General features: G+C 38.2%; 2 protein-coding genes and 2 non-coding genes across 6 annotated transcripts; 2 read left to right on the forward strand and 2 right to left on the reverse strand.

Moving 5' to 3' along the window:
* Positions 1-2,048: 2,048 nt before the first annotated feature.
* On the reverse strand, positions 2,049-11,750 carry LOC127779201 (uncharacterized). 3 transcript variants are annotated; one of them, XR_008018634.1, is made up of 5 exons: positions 11,120-11,748; positions 3,409-3,513; positions 2,528-2,880; positions 2,255-2,444; positions 2,049-2,096 (listed from the first exon to the last, which is right to left on the reverse strand). XR_008018634.1 is itself a non-coding variant. In XM_052305927.1 (4 exons), exons 1-4 carry the CDS (start codon positions 11,609-11,611, stop codon positions 2,441-2,443), a joined length of 954 nt encoding a protein of 317 aa, XP_052161887.1. In that variant the 5' UTR covers positions 11,612-11,748; the 3' UTR covers positions 2,049-2,440. The 3 variants fall into 3 exon arrangements, 2 of the variants coding, with proteins under 2 accessions (XP_052161887.1, XP_052161888.1); XM_052305927.1 differs by having other exon boundaries at positions 2,049-2,444; XM_052305928.1 differs by lacking the exons at positions 2,049-2,096; positions 2,255-2,444 and having other exon boundaries at positions 2,524-2,880; positions 11,120-11,750.
* Positions 8,616-8,688, reverse strand: TRNAF-GAA (transfer RNA phenylalanine (anticodon GAA)). Its single transcript has one exon. It is a non-coding gene; the product is annotated as a tRNA-Phe (tRNA).
* Positions 10,323-10,395, forward strand: TRNAT-UGU (transfer RNA threonine (anticodon UGU)). Its single transcript has one exon. It is a non-coding gene; the product is annotated as a tRNA-Thr (tRNA).
* Positions 11,751-16,984: 5,234 nt separating the features above from the next.
* Positions 16,985-18,074, forward strand: LOC127778994 (blue copper protein 1b-like). The gene is made up of 2 exons (XM_052305646.1): positions 16,985-17,153; positions 17,740-18,074. Exons 1-2 carry the CDS (start codon positions 16,985-16,987, stop codon positions 18,072-18,074), a joined length of 504 nt encoding a protein of 167 aa, XP_052161606.1.
* Positions 18,075-20,732: the final 2,658 nt, after the last annotated feature.

Genomic DNA, 20,732 nt, shown 5'->3' on the forward strand with positions numbered 1-20,732 from the left:
GTGTTTTGCACCAAAAATATGTATATGTTATTGGTTTGTCTCTCTAACAAATCAAAAGGTATGGAACTGCTGAATTCTTCCGTAGATCGATCACTAACCAAATAACAACTTGCCCTACGGAAGCCTATTATATTTACAGGAGGTTTTCGTATTAGTTTCTTTTCCCTCTTATATTGTCATGTTCTTTTAATTAACAGTTCAAGAAAAATAATTCATTTTTATTGCTTTGTTTTATAGGCACCCTTCAATTCAACAATTTGAATCAGCCAATGAAAGCCTATTATATTTGTTGAGCTTAATTATAACAAGTAAAGAATCTTGCTGCATGGATTCAGATGGTATTGTATTTTCTGTGCTGCCCTGAAGGCCATATGAAGTTATTGCTAACCAGACAGAACAGTTACTATCATGAAGTTTTCCTGGGGCCACATGAAGACCGAGTGCATGTTGATTCTTATCTGGGTTTATGTTCGACTCGGCCCTCACCGTGAAGATCATCCTTGGAATGCTGCTCACCGTGATGGGTATGGTGGTATTCATGCATATTAGCGATCTATATTATCTTTTTTTCATGCAAAATATGCTATGCTACACATGGATTTATCTCTCTTTAGACCATTGTACTTTAGTTCACAAAGCTTGACTTAAATATCGTTGTCAATCTTTCTTCTTTTTTGCAGCTTTTTTACTTCTTCCTCCTTTAGTCTTAAATTGCGTGTGGTCCAATCACATAGAAGGTTGATACTGTACACACTTTGTAGTTATATATATACTACATTTGACATTACCCTTTTAGGTTAAACGAAATGGAGAACATTTGATCATCGATAGCTAATTTTTGTGTTTAATAAAATTTATGTTTAAGTTATACTAGAAAAGAAAATATCCGGCGTTGCAATGGGTGGAGACTATTTTAATCTTATTATTGTTTGGTCTAGTTAAAGTGAAATTCGCTTAAATATATATATATATTAGAAAATCATGAGCTGCAGTTAGGAGTTCGATCATTTCAAGTTAGCATTGTTTCACACGAATGACGTACTAAAATACCGACAAAAACATCTTTAATTTTGGTAAAAACATCTTTAATTTTTATAATAGTAAAGATACGGTTTAGTTAAGATGAAATTCACTATTCAAATTCGCTTGGATATATATTTTTCTAGAAAATCATGAACATCAGGAGTCCGATCATCTCAAGTTAGATGCGAGTTTTTAGAGAGATATCTTATACAACTCATTATGTATTTCCAAAAGCGAACGAAATTAAAATCTGATTCAAATACGGATATGTATTTTCAAAATCGAACGAACTTAAAAATCGACTTATACATAGATAACGTACTGAAGTACCGGCAAAAACATATTTAATTTTTATAATAGTAGAGATTTGTGTGCGGTGGTGGTTGTGCGGGGCCACGCATCCCCATTCTAGTTTCTCTAACCGAGAATTCAGCAGCAGTTGTAACGGTAGTGCCATGTGGCCCAATCAAATACCAGTGTTCTACCCCTGAATTCGGTATATAAGATGTAGAAATAGTACGATTAGGATCGAGCATTACTTGGCTACATTGAATGCAGTACAGATACATATTTTTTCAGGTATACTTAATATATAGAAAATGCACTCCAGCAACTCGTTACTCGCTCTTCGGAAAGAATATTTTTTTATTAGCAGTACCGACACTACAGTGTAAACCATGATAGGTATTCTTTCTTAAAAAATGTATTAGGTATTCTTTCTGAAGAATATGTGCTTATGCATTAAAGAAGACCTAATATATATTCTTCAGAAAGAATATATTAGCATATGCAGAAAGAAAATATATAATAATATACATAAGTAAAATTAACTGGGGCTAAACCATGGCAGTGAACTTTCAGCGAACATAGTATTGGAATTAGAACACGAATATCAAAATTCTCAACACTAATATATAACAAAGCCCTTAATATTCAGTCAATATTTGTCTTACCGAGGATTAAATTACTAATCTGAAATTGACTATCGATTATAATGCCACCCAACACACAAAACCTTCAGTCCAAACACACATAGAACCAAGAACTTGGCATTGATACGGGGAGGAAAAAATCTGTAAACATCAAGAAACACAGTTCAGACACCCAGAACAACAGTATTTACTGTTTTGATAGGAATGGTCCCATCCAAAAGCAAGGGCAAAAAAATATTTGCAAACAGGCCCCTTGCATATTGGAAAATATTTGATTTAAAGAGAGGTTTTAGCACCACCTTTTCACCCTGTATATGGGTAGGAACTATGATCTGTTCTCCCTTTGTCATGTTCTGTAATCACTACGAAAATGTACTGAAGTAAAGACTGTACTATGTGGATGGAAGTCTCTACAACCACATCAAAGAAAACAAGCTATGGTAAACTATAGTCTCCACAGATGAAACGGTAGTTGCAACTCGTTCTCACCTGCAATAAAAAAAATAACAAAAATGAGCAAATAATTTACATACTGAGTTGATTTTTACTAGCTAAGGGTTAACAACTCTTACCACCCTGAATATAGCCAGGCCCTCACGAAAGTTACCCCAGGCACACCACATATAAATCCACAGAGAATCTTGCGCCATGTTTTTGAAAACACGGAAGTCATAGCGAAGCTGAATAAAAACCATACAGCCGTGAAGGTTGTAATGGCAGCAAATCTGCTGTACTGGAATGTGGCGGATGACGTGCCTAGTAAACCAGAAACAGTTCCTGTGCAAGCTGCGAAGAAACCCAAAGAAATGCTACCAAAGACCACGCCCATGACCCATTCAGGAGAATGTTTCACGAGGTGATAGGCCGCACATGACCCTGGTAGTGCACCTCCAATGAACGGTGCGAGAAAAGGGACATACTTCGCCTACAATAAACATCAACAAACATGGTAATTTGATACTATTTGTAGTCATGAATACAATAAACAACAAATCTTTGTAAGTAACAAACTATGAATTTGGTATAAAGCATACTAAGGGGGTGTTTTTTTACGATGAAGGGGGTGTTTAGATCCAAGGGTGTAAAGTTTTGGCGTGTCACATCGGGTATTATATAGGGTGCCGCATGGGGTGTTCGGGCACTAATAAAAAACTAATTACAGTATCCATTAGTAAACCGCGAGACGAATTTATTAAGCCTAATTAATCCATCATTAGCACATGTTTACTGTAGCACCACATTGTCAAATCATGGAGCAAGTAGGCTTACAAGATTCGTCTCGCAAAATAGTCGAAATTTGTGCAATTAGTTATTTTTTAGCCTATATTTAATACTTCATAGAAGTGTTCAAACGTTCGATGCAACAGGGTGTAAAATTTTTGGGTGAGATCTAAACAGGCCCTAATTCTAATTGTTTAAAGAAGATGTAAAATAGTTGGGATCTGGCACTAACATGTGAAGTAGAATCACCACCAGCTGCTTGTATCTTCATCCGTGCACATAGAACCCCTGCTCTTGCTCCAGTGGCAGCGGCGGATAGCATGTAATCAGGACGATCCTGTAACAGCACATCAATTGGAAAAAGGGAGAGAAAAGGTCAGTAATAAGGGAGAATTGCAAATCAAGAGGAGCAAATCAACTAAAATCAACTTTTGGTGCATTGGCTGATGGATGATAACCAGAAGATGAAATTGAGAAGCGTTGTTGGTAATAATCCACAATAACTTGTTATTCAGAGGGTTGCTAACTATATGCAAGAACTTCAGACACCTTGGGATCCTGGTGGCATGGCAATAATTTGCATCGACTTGAGGACAAGTCGAATATTAAGGAGAGGGGATTGTTAGGAACACAGTTGGGCTGCAGATGGGCTAAGTTAGTCATGTTTCAATCCTGGCCCAAACAAGCACAACTAGCAGCATATATGAGCAGCAACAGCAATCACTTGGAGGCATCGAACATTTGGAATCGGCAACGGCGGCTTCGGCCACGGCGGCAGCGGCGACTTGGGTGGCCAGGCTTACACCCTTGTTGATCTTCTTCTCTACCCTTCCTCTTCCTCTACTTGTCTAGAAACTACTAGAACCTTCTATTCAGTTTGTACTCCATAATTTCTCCACCATCAATTCCACACCAATCCACCATTGTTTTGTATTGGATACTATCTATTGAGGTTAGAGTGTGGGTTCCTGACAATTTGGTATCAGAGCCAATCCCCACCAAGCTCACCAAGCAAGCTGCCATGGAAAGTGAGGACAAGTTTGACATGCTTTTGAGGATGCTCGAGGAGTGCGAGCGAAGGCGAGAGGTGTCACACCGGTGGGTGCGCCACAAGGTGATGCAGGGATGGAGCAGCCACGGGAGGTGGAAACAGGGGAGGAGGACGACACAGTGAAGGCGGACTGAGGAAAGGCGTCTTCTAGATGAGGAAGCGTATTTATGTATTTGGTGTGTGTGTGCGTGAGCCTGGCATGTGGGCCAGCGCTGAGGGGTTTAAATTATGGAGGAACACAACTGTAAGAATCATCGAACAATTGAAGAAAGAAAGAAGAACAAAACTATCTTCAATTCCCTCGCGTGTTCACACATCCGGCGGCTCACGGCGGCCAAATCCTTAACGCCGGCGAGCAGGGTGTTACATATGGTATCAGAGCTCAGCGATCATGTGTGTGCGCTACCTCGTAATCTCTTGATCTGACGGTAATATCCCATAGCTCAGTTGGTGATACCTGAAAGGGTTCGTCGCCGTAAATCTGTTCGAGGGTTCGTCGGATTTGGAGGAGCACCACGACACCCGCTAAGCAAGGAGTGCAGGTGAGGCAGGTGGTGGCGGCGATGAGTGAGATGGGAGATTGTTGGCGGCGGTGGAAAAACTGACGAAGAAGGTGGAGAAAATGGAGCTGATCCAGGAGAAGCTCGAGGAGATGGATAAGAAGTTGGAGAAGCAGGCGGAGCGACTTGATAAGGTGCAAACGAAGGTGGATCTGTCGGTGGAGTCGCTGGGGCAGGTTCATCAAGAGCATATTCATGTCACACAGGCGGTGCGACGTGGGGCGCTACCCTCACTGACGATTCCGACCAGAACCTTGGAAACAACATCTTCTGTGACTCGGGATCAACCTCAGGTAACTCTCCCCTCATCAGCACCCACACCACCACCTAGAGGAGAAACGGGAGATACACACGCACCGCACATGGGAAATGGGAACAGAGGGGAACTTCAGACTCACCAGTTTGGGGAAGGGAACAGAGGAGTAGCACATGAAAATCAGTTTAAAAGGAACATGCCTAAGATGGATTTTCCTAAGTTCGATGGAGCTGATGCTTGTGTGTGGGTAGACAACTGTGAAACGTACTTTGCTATTATCAGATTCCGGCTGGTTTTAGAGTCTCTGCAGCATCTCTGAATCTGGTGGGAAAAGCAGCTCACTGGTACAAGGCCTGGAGACAGAAAGTGGGGATACATGTGTGGGAAGAGTTTAAGTATGTTGTAGTGAAAAAATTTGATACTGGGACACATCACCTTAAAGCCAATGCTGTGTTTGAGTTAAAGCAAACTGGCACGGTGGATGAGTACAAGGGCTTATTTGATGACTTGATGTATAATGTAAAACTGTATGACAGGACAGAATTGGGGGAAGTCTGGGAGGTAGGACACTTTGTGTCTGGTCTGAAAGAATCAATTAAACATCATGTGTTGTCTAGAGTAGCAGAAACTGTTAGTCAGGCTTATCATCTTGCTAGAGCAAAAGATAGTGTAATGGGAGACATAGTTGAAGGGAAGAAGAAGTGGGGTCAAAAAACTGGAGGAACTAAGAGTTGGGAGAAATCTAAATTTTCTACTGGGGAACTTTGGAAGGCACAACAGTTGAAGGAATATCGTAGAATACATGGACTCTGCTTCAAATGTGGGGAGAAATATATTCCAGGGCATCAGTGTGCTCAACCAGTTAAGGCTCAGGCACTTGTGGCTGAAACTGTGGAACCTAATACCATTTTATCTGATGAAGTGTTGGAGGCAGTGATAGGGGTGGAAGATTTGGGGCAGGATCCTGACATGTTTCTGTCCTTGAACGCTTTGTCTAGTTGGAGTCACACAGGCACAATACATTTGAGAGCTTTGGTGCAGAATCAAGATTTGGTGCACAATACATTTGTCTCATAGCTTTCTCAACACCACTTTTGTCACTAAGTTGCAACTGATCACTCAACAATTACCTACTGTGCATGTCAGAATAGCTAATGGTCAGCAGGTTCCTTGTCAACAAGTGATACCAAATTTTGAGTGGTGGATTCAGGACCACACCTTTTGCCATGACATGAGAGTGTTAGATTTGTGGGGTTATGATGCAATCCTGGGCATGGATTGGTTAACCCTCCACAGCCCTATGACCTGTAATTGGGTAGATAAGTGGATTTCTTTTGAACACAAAGGGCATCAGTTGACACTGCAAGGGGTTCAACCTGTGGCAGCTACTCCTCAATCTGTGCAAGCAGTTTCTGGTGACCAGCTACTCAAATGGCATCAGGGTAATGATATTTGGGCAGTGGTTGTTATTCATCAAGTACAGGAAGACACTCAGTCTGCTCTTCCTGTTGGGGTTCAGCAGTTATTGCAGAAATATCACACAATTTTTCAGCCTCCCTCTGAATTACCTCCCCACAGAACTTTTGATCATGCTATCACATTGCTTCCCAATGCAGCCCCTGTTAATACCAGACCATACAGATACTCTCCAGCTCAAAAGGATGAAATTGAACATCAAGTGATTGAAATGCTCACTTCAGGTATGGTTGTTCCTAGTATCAGCCCTTTTGCTTCCCCAGTCCTATTAGTTAAGAAAAAGGACAATTCCTGGAGATTTTGTGTCGACTACAGAAAGTTAAATTCTATTACTGTCAAGAATAAGTTTCCTCTTCCCATAATTGATGAGTTATTAAATGAGTTGGCTGAAGCTCACTTTTTCTCTAAGTTGGTGGTTCATTGGAATATCAAAGCCATGGTTTATGCCGAAAGGACAATGATACTGCAGGCAACAAAGAAGAAAATTGAGACTAATAAGCTGGTGGTTCATTGGAATATCTGTATACTTGTATTCGATCCAGGTAAAGATAATGACACATTGGGAGAGGTAGAACTTTTGGTGCATTGGCTGATGGATGATAACCAGAAGATGAAATTGAGAAGCGTTGCTGGTAATAATCCACAATCACTTGTTATTCAGAGGGTTGCTAACTATATGCAAGAACTTCAGACACCTTGGGATCCTGGTGGCATGGCAATAATTTGCATCGACTTGAGGACAAGTCGAATATTAAGGAGAGGGGATTGTTAGGAACACAGTTGGGCTGCAGATGGGATAAGTTAGTCATGTTTCAATCCTGGCCCACACAAGCACAACTAGCAGCATATCTCAAAAGAAAAATCGATGTTTTACTACCAGCCACAAGCTTTATGTTCGGCGCAGTACTAATACTGGAACTTATGAGCAAGAATTGCTCTATCAATCACCATCTACTTTAGACATATCTTCTGAAACTTTTTTCAAATCCAAAAGTCCAGTATCTTCCTACAAATTAGTGAATTAGGAGGAGCTCTTTGTGCCGAAAAAGAAAGAGCAGGGCAATATTTCAAACTTGCATTCGAACTGCGAAATATTTATACAAAGGAGGAGAGATCAAGATAATGCAGCAGGGTTGGTTATCTAATTGGCTAGTCAAACATGAGGTGGTTCATAGATCTTTGGGCTTCGATCATCGAGGAATAGAGACTTTGCAAATAAAAGCAGAGGATTGGGATTCCATTGCTGTCATTTTATATGTATATGGTTACAATTATTTACGTTCCCAATGTGCTTATGACGTTGCACCCGGTGGATCTTTAGCTAGCGTGTATCATCTTACGAGAATACAGTATGGTATAGATAACCCAGAAGAAGTATGCATAAAAGTCTTTGCCCAAAAGGATAATCCTAGAATCCCATCTGTCTTCTGGATTTGGAGAAGTTCCGATTTTCAAGAACGCGAATCTTTTGATATGGTGGGAATCTCTTATGATAATCATCCACGCCTTAAACGTATCCTAATGCCTGAAAGTTGGATAGGCTGGCCCTTACGTAAGGACTATATAACCCCCAATTTCTATGAAATACAAGATGCTCATTGAATGATAAGAAATTCATGCTCACTTATACAACACAACTCCAGATTTTATGCAAGTCAAGGAATATTTTTACGCTCTGTTCCTAGATGAAACAGAATACCTATTACATTCTAATTAATTCCAATTATACAAAAGGTTCAGATAGACTAAGCAAAAAAGGGCTTCATTTCGTTGGAAAATCACATATTCATTTCCTTCGTATGAACAGAAAAATATGATGACTCAAAGAAGTTCCCTACCACGAACTTTGTACCGCGTGCATTACTTAGAACAACTAGGAAAGTAAGATAAGATAAGCAAGAATAAAAAAATATTTGTCGGAATAGCGGAATAGAAAATTAAGAAATTCAAAAATGCAGAAAAAGAAGTGCCTCTATTTAGAGATTTATCTACTTAGATGAAAAAATCATACTCTATCTATATTATTAACGAATATGTATCCCAACCCATCTCGAGGTATTTGTATCAATACCTATTCGGAAGATCCCTTTTTTCTGTGCCAGGAACCAGATTTGAACTGGTGACACGAGGATTTTCAGTCCTCTGCTCTACCAACTGAGCTATCCTGACCTTTTCTTGTGCATCATCCTAGTAGAGTATTTGTATCTATGTCAATATCCAAAATTTGGAAATGGGGAGGGGGCAGTCCTATGCATTGTACAAAGAAAGCCTATTTAATAATATTTAAATATCGAGTTAATAATCGACATTCCTTGCCGATACTATAATAAAAAAGAAATGTATTCCATTGAATCTTAAACCTATTAATAAAAAAAACAGGATAAATACTAGAGTTAGGGAATAAAAGAGGGTTTGGGGATAGAGGGACTTGAACCCTCACGACTTAGAAAGTCGACGGATTTTCCTTTTACTAGAAATTTCATTGTTGTCAGTATTGACATGTAGAATGGGACTCTCTCTTTATCCTCGTCCGATTAATCCGCTTTTAAAAAGATTTCGAAAACTATGAATTGAAGGATTTGATTACTCAATATTCGATTGGAATGGATTCACAACAATTCTAAAAAAATTATGAATTTTCTATTTCATAATCATTCCTATTTTCATTTTAAAAAAGAATTAAAGAACCTATATTATGATATGAGTTCTGTGATTAATCGTTTGCTATGCCAGTATCTATACGTGTGTATTAGATTTCGAAAGCCCTTCTTTCCCTAATTTAGAAGGGAGTTCCGCTAGCAACACAACGTAATTAACTCGATTCGTTAGAACAGCTTCCATTGAGTCTCTGCACCTATCCTTTTCCTTTGGGTTCTAGTTCGAGAACCGCTTGTTTTCTCAAAACATGGATTTGGCTCAGGATTGCCCCTTTTTTAATTCCAGGGTTTCTCTGAATTTGGAAGTTGCCACTTAGCAGGTTTCCATACCAAGGCTCAATACAATCAAGTCCGTAGCGTCTACCGATTTCGCCATATCCCCATTTTCTTTTTCTTTGAGACCAGGATTCCTTGTGCAATTTCCTCCATCTGTTAGTTTTTTTTGAATCGTTGAATTCATTACTCTATGTAGTCTAGCGGTTCGTCTCTAGTTGAGAGACTCCGCTTATTGCAATTCAGCATTGAATTGATTCTATCGTTGATGTATTTGCAATTCAATGCGAATCAATATATCCCAAGGTTTTTCTCTCCCCCACCTACCGCGTTCCTTTTTTAGAGTATTCAAAATCATACTATAACGCTTGATATTCATTCTTTTTTTTTGCTAATCAGAATTAGCAATTTCATTTGCTATGATTCTATGTTCTCCTTAGTGAAATATTAATCATTAAATTATTAGCAAATAACAAAAAAAACAAAATATCTCAAAAAATGTCTATAATGATGGACTGAAAATACAAGAAATTCGCATGTTCTCTTTATTATGTTTTCGTATATATATTATTTATTCTTTATCCATGTATTAGATTATTCGTCCGAGCCATATCAAATTAAAAATATCTAAAATCAAATTCAATATAGAAATTGGAATAGATTCTATTAGAAAAATAGATTTGCGAATTAGAGAAAAAAGAAAGTTCAAAAAAATCTATCTAACTTTATTTTATGAAGTTCTAGTATTTTTTTCTAAGTAGAACTTCCAATTTCGAACTAGTTAATAGCTAAGATTAATAATTAAGATCTGACATTTTACGGATTTCCTATACTATACATATTTCTATTTGTTACACTATTTCTGTTATGTAAGCCCACTTAGCTCAGAGGTTAGAGCATCGCATTTGTAATGCGAGGGTCATCGGTTCAAATCCGATAGTCGGCTTTTTTCTCTATCAATGTTCCATGAACAAAAATACCTCTTTTTCTCCGAATTAAATGGAGAAGCCAGGATCTATTATGTCGTTCTACCCTACAATTTTGCTAGATACAAAACAATAAAATAAATAATATATATACAAAAATTCAGATGTTGATGAAATTCCATTTTTTTGTGGTACTTTTAGTAGATTTTACTCTGTTTATCCTTTACTTTAATTCAGTTTTAATTTCGATGTATTCTGTAATGTAAATACAATGAAATTAATTGTGTAAAATGAAATTTCAATAAAAAAAGGAGTCTTCATGTCCCGTTATCGAGGACCTCGTTTTAAAAAAATACGCCGTCTGGGAGCTTTACCAGGACTCACTAGAAAAACACCTAAATCCGGAAGTAATCTGAAAAAGAAATTCCATTCTGGGAAAAAAGAACAAGCAGCAACAGCAATCACTTAGAGGCATCGAACATTTGGAATCGGCGGCGGCGGCGACTTGGGTGGCCGGGCTTGGCACCCTTGTTGATCTTCTTCTCTACCCTTCCTCTTCCTCTACTTATCTAGAAACTACTAGAACCTTCTATTCAGTTTGTATTCCATAATTTCTCCACCATCAATTCCACACCGATCCACTACTGTTTTGTATTGGATACTATCTATTGAGGTTAGAGTGTGGGTTCCTGACACACAAATGCATCGATTGCAACATCACAAATGAAAAGAAGAGAAAATTACCTCGGGGATATCATGCAGAGGATTCTCAACGTCTGGATTCGCGGCAATCCGTGCGGCGTGCCGAGCTCGGGCGGCAACCATGGCTACCGCCCTCATGCCGGCGGCCGAACCACACGCGGCGGCCATCTTGAGCGCGGCCATCTGGTCCGAGCACACGCGCTCTTCGAAACAGAAGAATCGAGTACCTCTCATGTAGGACTGCATCGACTCGACCCCGCTAATGGCGCCCGCGGCGGCGGCTTTCTGCCCGTTGGCCAGCGACAGGACGCCAGCGATCACGACCTCGTCCCCGGCGGCGTCGTCTCGCCCTCCCGCTCCAGAGGCGACTCCTGCGGCCGCTGATCCGGCGACGTCGCCTCGCCCTCCCGCTCCCGACCCCGCTGCCCTGGCGAACTCGTCGGCGACGGTTTCCCGAGCCCCTGCAGCAGCGCTCTCCGCTAATGTGGCGATGGCGGCGGCGCTCTCGTCGACGGAGGAGCAGGAGTTCCCCATTCCGCCGCCGCGTGGGGTTCGCCGGAGAGGAAGTAGGAGGAGGAGAGGGGAATCCGAGGAGGTGGGGGATTTTTTTTTTTTTTTTGTGGGGGGTTTAAGTCCGAGCGGGGAGAAAGGGAAGGGGAGAGGCAGCTAGCGTGGCAGCCGCCCGGCTGTTTTTAAGCCGAGCCGAGAGGTCCAAAGCTATGCCTTAGCCCAAAATTCCCAAATCCCTCCTCCATCCCATCCGACGCGGGACATGGCGGCAGCGCCGCCCGGGAAGGATACTAACGGGTTCGTGAAATGGATTTTTTTTTTTATGTTATATCGGATATTAGATGTTTGATCGGATTTTGAAAGGGGTTTTTGATACAAATAAAAAAACTAATTTCATAACTCGTCTGGAAATCGCGAGGCGAATCTTTTGAGCCTAATTAATTCGTCATTAGCATATGTGAGTTACCGTAACACTTATGGCTTATTATAGACTAATTAGGCTCAAAAGATTTGTCTCATAATTTCTCCCTAACTATGCAATTAGTTTTCTAATATATATTTAATGCTCCATACATATGTCCAAAGATTCGATGTGATGTTTTTGGGAAAATAAATTGGGGAACTAAACCAGGCCTAAGGGTTTGTTTGGTTGGCAAAAAATTTTCCCCTGAATGTTACATCGGATATATGGACACACATTTGAAGTATTAAACGTAGTCTAGTAATAAAACAAATTACATATTCCACCAGGAAACTGCGATACGAATTTATTAAGCCTAATTAATCTATCATTAGCAAATGTTTACTGTAGCATGACATTGTCAAATCAACATGCAATCAGGCTTAAAAGATTTATCTCGCATTCCTGGCGAACTGTGTAATTGGTTTGTTTTTTTGTCTACATTTAATGCTCCATGCATCTATCCAAACATTCGATGTGATAACACGAAAAATTTTGTTTGGGAACTAAACAGACCGAGGTAAAATAATTCAATCTTTTTTTTATTTTAATAAAAGTCCTTATAATAACTAGGGAACGAAGTTGTTTCTTTTGACTTTAACAAACAAATACCTATTCCTATTTTTTATTGTTTCAATGAGAATATTTTTGAAAAATTAAGAATTATAGTATTGTTTTTTATTCCTTCAAAAATATATATAAGAATTAGTTTGGTGGATCAGTAATTTTTTCCAATGGAAGGAGAAGGTGGAGGGCTCTCCCACCGGTTGGTTCAGCGAGGAGAAATTTGTATATCCGCCATTATTAAAAATTAGTTTCGCTAGAATACCATCGTTAAAGTGGGATGCTCGAATACCACTGTCAAGCCGTGGGCATTCGCTAGAATGCTATTTTCGCTATTTCTAAATCATTTTTCATCCAATTTATTTTATCCCGGACATTTTTGCCCCTGCTCACGGTCGTGTTCACGTGCTCGTCCTCGCTCACGTACGTCTCGTGTTCATAGAAACGCCGGAAGAGCTCGCCGGCGGCCACCACGCACCATCGTCGCCAGTTGCTCGCCCCTGCGCACCCTGACTCTTTGCAGGCGATGCTTCATTTCATTTACAGATATACCCTTGTTGGTGATGACGAGTTGGATCCATCAAGCTCAGAGAGCTGCCTTTGATACGTTGGCAGCAAAGTTGTTAGCAGTTCACAAGTATGATTTAGGAACGAGAAGATTGCTATGTGAATATTACTTGCAAAGGCTTTTTTTTTATTTATTTTAGAGAAGAGTAATTTTTACACTGCCTCTATATCCAATTGGATATATTGTATTGCAAATGTTTTTTTTACCCACAACTGCAAGTACTCTCACATTGGCTGGTCATTACCATGGTATAGTGCTTAAAGCTGTTTGCTCAAATTTGCTGCAGAAAACCTTTCGGGTGCATATACTCCCTTATTTTAGGTACATACATAACTTAGTATCTAGTAAGACCTTGAAAACACAATTTCTTTAGATCAGCACAGTTTCATATGGTCAGATTGGACTTCTTTTTCTTTGGCCGCTTCGCATGTTAACAACATTCATTGCTGCAAATTCTTTTGAAAGCTCTCAAAAAATTCAATTGAAGGTTGCGTATGCATACTTCGCATGCTTCTGGTGCCTTATGTTGCGTTTGTTCTGTTTGTGATACAGAACATAATACCTGAAACTTGTTAAGTAAGAAGCATGTTATGTGAGGCATAAAATGTCTTTACGGAGGTTTGTTTGAGGACGGAATAACGCTTAGATTGGACGGTCGATCTTGTGTGTCCAATTTTAGAGGAATCCTACTAGGAATTCGATTCACTGTAAGCACTATAGATCCGAATCGGATATACAAGTACTCTTTTCATCCCAATATATTTGACGCCGTTAACTTTTTTTTAAAATGTTTGACCATTCGTCTTATTAAAAAATTTAAGTAATTATTAATTCTTTTCCTATCATTTAATTTATTGTTAAATATGCTTTTATGCATACATATAGTTTTACATATTTCACAAAAGTTTTTGAATAAAACGAATGGTCAAAAATGTTTAAAAAAATCAACGGAGTTAAACATTTAGGAAAGGAGAGAGTACTAATTTGTTTTTAATCCCGTGCTGATATATATTGACCATCCTCAATTTTGCTTTGCTTGCACTTACGCTCGTTCGTTCGATCGGTCGGTGTGTCAGCCATGGATTCCGACGGCCACCCACCGGAGTTCATCATCCACGTCATCGAGGACCTCGCGCCGCCACCTCCGCCGCCGCCAGCCCGTGCTGCAGCGCCGCCTCGCATCTTGCCGGCGGCAGCGGCGTTTCAGCCTCGTCTTCGTCCTTCTAGTGAGGCGAACAAAACTATTCGCACCGTCCTATTCATCTTCAAGGTATATCATATATATACAGTGGAGTATATTATCTTCACGATAGATCAAATTAATACTTCTTGTTTCATATTATAAATATATCGTTTTGACTATTTTCCTAGTTAAACTTTAAATTTGATTAAATTTATAGAAGAATATAGTAATATGTTTGATACAAAATAAACATATGATCAAAAATATATTAAAAATTAGTTTTATTAAAACCAATTTGATGTTGTAAATGTTTCTAATTATCTATTAACTTAATCAAACTTATAATATGAAAAACGAAGGAAGTAGTAGTAGTAGTAGTAGTAGTAGTAATAATAATAATAATAATAATAATAATAATAATAATAATAATAATAATAATAATAATAATAATAAAGAGTGAATATTAGGGAATGACCTAGCTAATATCAAATAATTAGAAGTGGTGAGGCTTAAAACTCAGGTCGTTTAACCCACCACCTTATGGAGCTAGCCACCAGAAATGCCCTAGGCGTTTCTCGTAATAATAATCAAATATAGATAATTATATGTATGGATTAACTTGTTTATGACAATAGTTTATTACTTCTTTTTCCTTTGTCCCAAATTATATGCCCTATATTTTTTTACACGGCCTTCAATAACATAGTTTGACCAGTATTTTATTCTATTGTATATATATTCCCAACAAATATAAAATTAGCATCACTGAAAGTACTTCAAAATATAAATATAGTGATATAACATGCATAATACTTATGCATAATACTTAATATAGATATAGTTATTATGATTATTAGTTAAAAGTTATCGAGTTTAATTTTTCTTAAAAAGATGGCGTCCTATAATTTGGAACGAAAGGAGTAATTATTTAATTGCATGCAGGTCATCTGCTTCGCCTTGATCGCATTGGCGTCGAGCACGACGATCTACGGCAAAGCATCGCTGATCAACGGTTAGATGTGCAGGTCATGTGTGGCTTCATCCTAGCAGTTGGTGTGCTCTGGCTGCTCGTTTCGTACTTCAGCTTGATCATATATGACGAAGAACAAGGCCTCGATCCTTTGTTTGTTGATTAATTAATTGTAGCCTTGTTTAATTAATTAATTGATTGTAGCTTTAGAGAAGTTTTCTCTGTGTGTATGTTTTTTTAATATATGAAGAAATTGGTTTTTGTAATTTGTTTTGACTATTCATTTTTCTTGGAAATATATATACACAGATAGATAGACAAACATACCAGTTTAAAGTAATTTTGATGACAGATCTAACAGTACTATTTTCACCTTGCTTAAGTAAACCAAGTAATAATTGAAATTGATGACAGGCAACGATTATTTGCCTACTTCTAAACCTGAATACTGAAATTCCAATTCACTTTATGTATATCCTGCAGGCTTGGTAAAAAACATGAGGACTTTTCTTTAGATAATGGAAATGGATACATCTTCGAATTTTTTCAACAGACACGCAACCAATTTGTACTATTTTTCTAAACAAAAGTCATTGAGTTGATAAAGAAAAGGAAAAACAATATTGAGTGATGGAACAATTCCCCAACTTTTGTAAAACATGACCATTTGAATCAAAATTTAAGTCAACTCATATAAATTCTAGCACCAATTCTGTAGGTACTACGCTATCCAAAATGAAACAAAAGTCTCCTGGCTACTAATTTTAAGAGTGTAGCACCATTGCGTATGATATATGATCATCTGAATTAAAAACTAAGACAAATCATATAGATTTTTTGCACTAATTCTATAGGTACTGTCCTATCCAAAACAGAACAAAAGTCTCATGACTATTTTTAAGATTGTGGCACCACTACGTATACTATCCTAGTTGAATGTATGGAAAACAAAACACATAAATTTTTCCAAATGCCACCAAGTATCCATGTTGGAATCAGCCACCTATATATACTGAGACATGGACACTTAAAATGGAATCAGCCACCTATATATATTCAATTCCCTCTACAACAAATAATCTCTGTTGGATCAGTAACTTGGTTTGCTGACAACCGATCAAGCCGGCCATTGACCCAGCTAATTCATCAGGAAAACGTCGACCCAAGCAAAAAAAAAAAAGAAAAGAAAAAAAGAAAATAAAGAAGAAAAAAAAAAGCAAAGAGCGAGTTAGCTACTAGCTAGGGGAAACAACAATGTGCCAGTCGTTTCTTCCCCTTGGCTTCAGCCATAATACGTACACCCAGCCACTGATAGCACCAAAGCATACACAAGATTAATTTAATTAATTGAACTCTTCGCAGACAAATAACTAATTAATATTAATTGCCTCCATATCATGCGCCACCTGGAGCTAGCATACCATCTGCTGCGTCAGCTACCTGCACATCGATCTTGCTATCTCGACCTGTCATGGAATAATATTGATCTTAATTTACCTCTGTATAAATAGATGTGATCATTTACACTCTTCTCTCCAAGACATTGAATCCTACAGCTTGCTAATAAAGCTCTGATACTAATTAAGAGCTGTTTAGAAGCAGAATTAAGTTGATATATAAGTTCGAGCAAGCTATCTCCAACCGCAAGACCAATGGCTTCCCGGCAAGTGCTGCTCTTGGCCATCGTCTCCGCCGTCGCGTTGCTCCCGGCGATGGTCTCTGCCACGGATTACACCGTCGGCGATGGCCATGGCTGGACTCTCGAGTACCCTTCCACCAACTGGGCGGACGGCAAATCATTCCAAATCGGCGACAAACTAGGTATTTATACTTAGGGGGTTGAAAACGTTTTCTGTAATTTCCGACCAACCAACTGTCGTTTTAATTTTTATTTTTTTAAAAAAAATGTTTTTACGGGCCGAATCATCTGAAAATGGTTTTATAATTGTAATTGAAATGGAACCAGAAATAGTTTTAGGTTTGCCATTTTTTCAGGCAAAGTTTTATATAATATGGTACATTACCGTACTTATAAATGTGACAATATATACATTTGGCCCAGGACTCCACTTCATCCATAGCACAGGTGCTTAATTAACTCTAGCATTAAACCATTATTTTGAGTATGTGGTTAAAGGAGAGATTGTCCACAATTTGCATAGTATAAGCATGAACTAATTTATACTATTTTATATTTCATCATGATAATTTTTAAATGCTATTTTATATTTCACAATTCTGACATGAATTACATATTCCCAATAGATGCCGGCATGTTTTCATCCGAATAGTTCCCTTTTTCATTTCTCGATTATTTCGATACTTATTTCTGACTTATACCATTTTGTTTAAAAGAATTATATGCATGGTTCCAACACTTTTTGTTTTCTTTAATTAATAATCGCAGTGTTCACGTATACTAAGGGCAAGCACACGGTGACGGAGGTGGACGGCGCAGCGTTCCACGCGTGCAACCGGCAGGGCAACACGTTGATGACGTGGAACTCCGGCAACGACACGGTGGCGCTCGACAAGGCCGGCAAGAGGTGGTTCTTCTGCAACGTCGACAACCACTGCGAGCTGGGCATGAAGCTCGTCGTCGACGTCGCCGACCCCAACGCGCCGGCGCCGGCGTCGCCGCCGCCGCCGTCTTCGTCGTCGTCCGCCGGGCGGCTCAACTACAGGGCCCGCGGTGGCGCGGTCGCCGGCGCCGTGGCTGCGGCGGCGCTCGTGTGGTTCTAGCTAGGTAGTCGATCGATCGCTGGATGTTGGCAGCTGCTTGATTATATTATATCATTTTGTCATGTCACTTGGCTTATCTATATATGTCATTTAATTTGTCATGTTACTTGTAAGTATATTGTTATAATAAGGTAGATTTTCATGCGGCTGAAAAGATTTACAAATTTTCAGTCACCTAAAACTACTCCCTTCTCCCTCCTGCTCGAAAATAATATTCGTTTTGTACAATATCAATGTCAAACTTTAAAAACTTCGATTCAACTATGAATAACTTCTAAAATATTTGTGTTAGAAACATGGAGACCATACATATAGATTACTCTTAAAATGTACTTCAATAAAATCATATATTTGTAGATATTTCTCAATATATCTATATATCTCTATCTACTATTATAAAAATTGAAGCGTATGAGTCGGTTTTTAAGTTTATTTGCTTTTGAAAATATATATTCGTATTTGAGTCGGTTTTTAAGATCCTTCACTTTTTTAATATAGAAGGAATCATATAAGAAACCTGTTTAAAAAAACTCGCATGCTAACTTTTTTTCATCTTAAATAAACCATATAACAATAATAAGATTAAAATAGATTTCACCCGTTGCAACGCACGGGCATTTTATCTAGTCTCTACTATTGTAAAAATTTAAGATGTTTTTTCCGGTACTTTGGTAGGTCATCCGTGTTTGAGTCGGTTTTTAAGTTCGTTTGATTTGGAAATACAGATCTGTGTTTGAGTCGGTTTTTAAATTTGTTCGCTTTAGGAAATACAAAAGACGTCTTATAAGAAATCTCTTTAAAAAAACCTGCATGGTAACTTATGACGCTTTTGAAAATACAAAAGGAGCTGTATAAGAAATCATTTAAAAAAAACTTCATGCTAATTTGAGATAAGAGTCGACTCCTAATTACAACTCATGACTTTCTAAAACAAGATCCAAGCAAATTCCTACAATGATTTTCACCCTAGCTAAACCATGTAACAACAATAATAAAACTAAAATAGCCTTCACCCGTCGCAACGCACGGGATTTTTTCTAGTTATTATAAAAATTGAAGATGTTTTTGCCGGTACTTTGGTACGTCATCCGTATTTGAGTCGGCTTTTAATTTCATTCACTTTTGGAAATACAGATCCATGTTTGAATTGGTTTTTAAGTTCTTTCGGTTTTAGAAATATAAAAGAAGTCGTATAAGACATCTCTTTAAAAAAAAACTCACATGCTAACTTGAGACGATCGGACTTCTAATTGCGGCTCATGATTTTGAAAAAAAAAAAGAGTTCCCATAGTAAATTTCAGCTTAGCTAAACCGTATAATAATAATAAGATTAAATAGGTTTTACCCGTTGTAACACACGGGCATTTTTTCTAGTACCTAATAAAAAGATATGTAAGGTTTCGGATGTTCTTTTTTTCGCCCATCATCCTGATCCCATTACTAAAATCTGTTTTAATCCCTTAATAGTCCGGTCGGACATTTTCCAATCTACTACAAAATGCGGTTAATATAGAATATGTGTTCTTTCATGTAACCACCAAGCACAAGTAGCAGCTTGCCTACTTGGTTAGTGAAGAAAATTTGCGCCCTGGCCACCAGGGTTCGATTCCCACCATCCTAATAATTAGTGTGAAGAAAAAATAATAATAATAATTAGTGTGTGGGAGCATAAAGCCACCATGCGTTGTAATGGGTGAAGAAAAAATAATAATAATCACTAATAATTAGTGTGTGGGAGCATAAAGCCAGAAAAAATAATAATAATCACTAATAATTAGTGTGTGGGAGCATAAAGCCACTGTATCTTTCATGTGCTTATTTGCCACTTTTTTTGTCATGTATTATTATGAGTCTGTTGCGTTGTAATGGGTGAAGAAAAAATAATAATAATCACTAATAATTAGTGTGTGGGAGCATAAAGCCAGAAAAAATAATAATAATCACTAATAATTAGTGTGTGGGAGCATAAAGCCACTGTATCTTTCATGTGCTTATTTGCCACTTTTTTTGTCATGTATTATTATGAGTCTGTTGCAATACATGATTATTTTTTGGTACTCGGTATTGACAAACGTTTTTTCATATTATAAAGAGTAGCCATAGTACAAGATATATTTTTCGCTAGCTATCAGATCAACCTCACTGCACTCCAATTGCATAATCGCTCACTCAAAAAATCAGAAGGAAATGATACAATCAATGGAAAGAAAAAAAAGTGGTGTATCGCATAATAACTTTCACTCTTAACAACAGAATAAATCATACAATGAATGGAAAAAAAGTGATGTGATTAGATGTTATACGACGAATGAGAAATTGATGAGGGAAAAAAATCCGGATATAAACACGATTCATTTTGTTGGTGATTACATGTTTTTAAAAACAAAGACACATGTGATTGTTTTTTATTTTTAAAAATAATTTATTTTGTCGGTAAATAGTTCATTTTGTGGTGATTACATGTTTTTAAGTTACAAAATTGCTTTATTTTTTATCCGATACCTGGTAGGCATGAGTCCAAACTTTATTCCTACTTGATTGCTACAGTATCACGCATTATTGTGCTGGGCTGTAGCTCCTCTGCTCTGTGGGCGGGCTGGTGGGCTGCGACTGCTTTTTTCTGGGCCGGCCTGCTGTTGCTTTGGATGGGTTGCAATA

This window comes from Oryza glaberrima, chromosome 7, assembly GCF_000147395.1.
Source record: "Oryza glaberrima chromosome 7, OglaRS2, whole genome shotgun sequence".
NCBI classification, from domain to species: domain Eukaryota; kingdom Viridiplantae; phylum Streptophyta; class Magnoliopsida; order Poales; family Poaceae; genus Oryza; species Oryza glaberrima.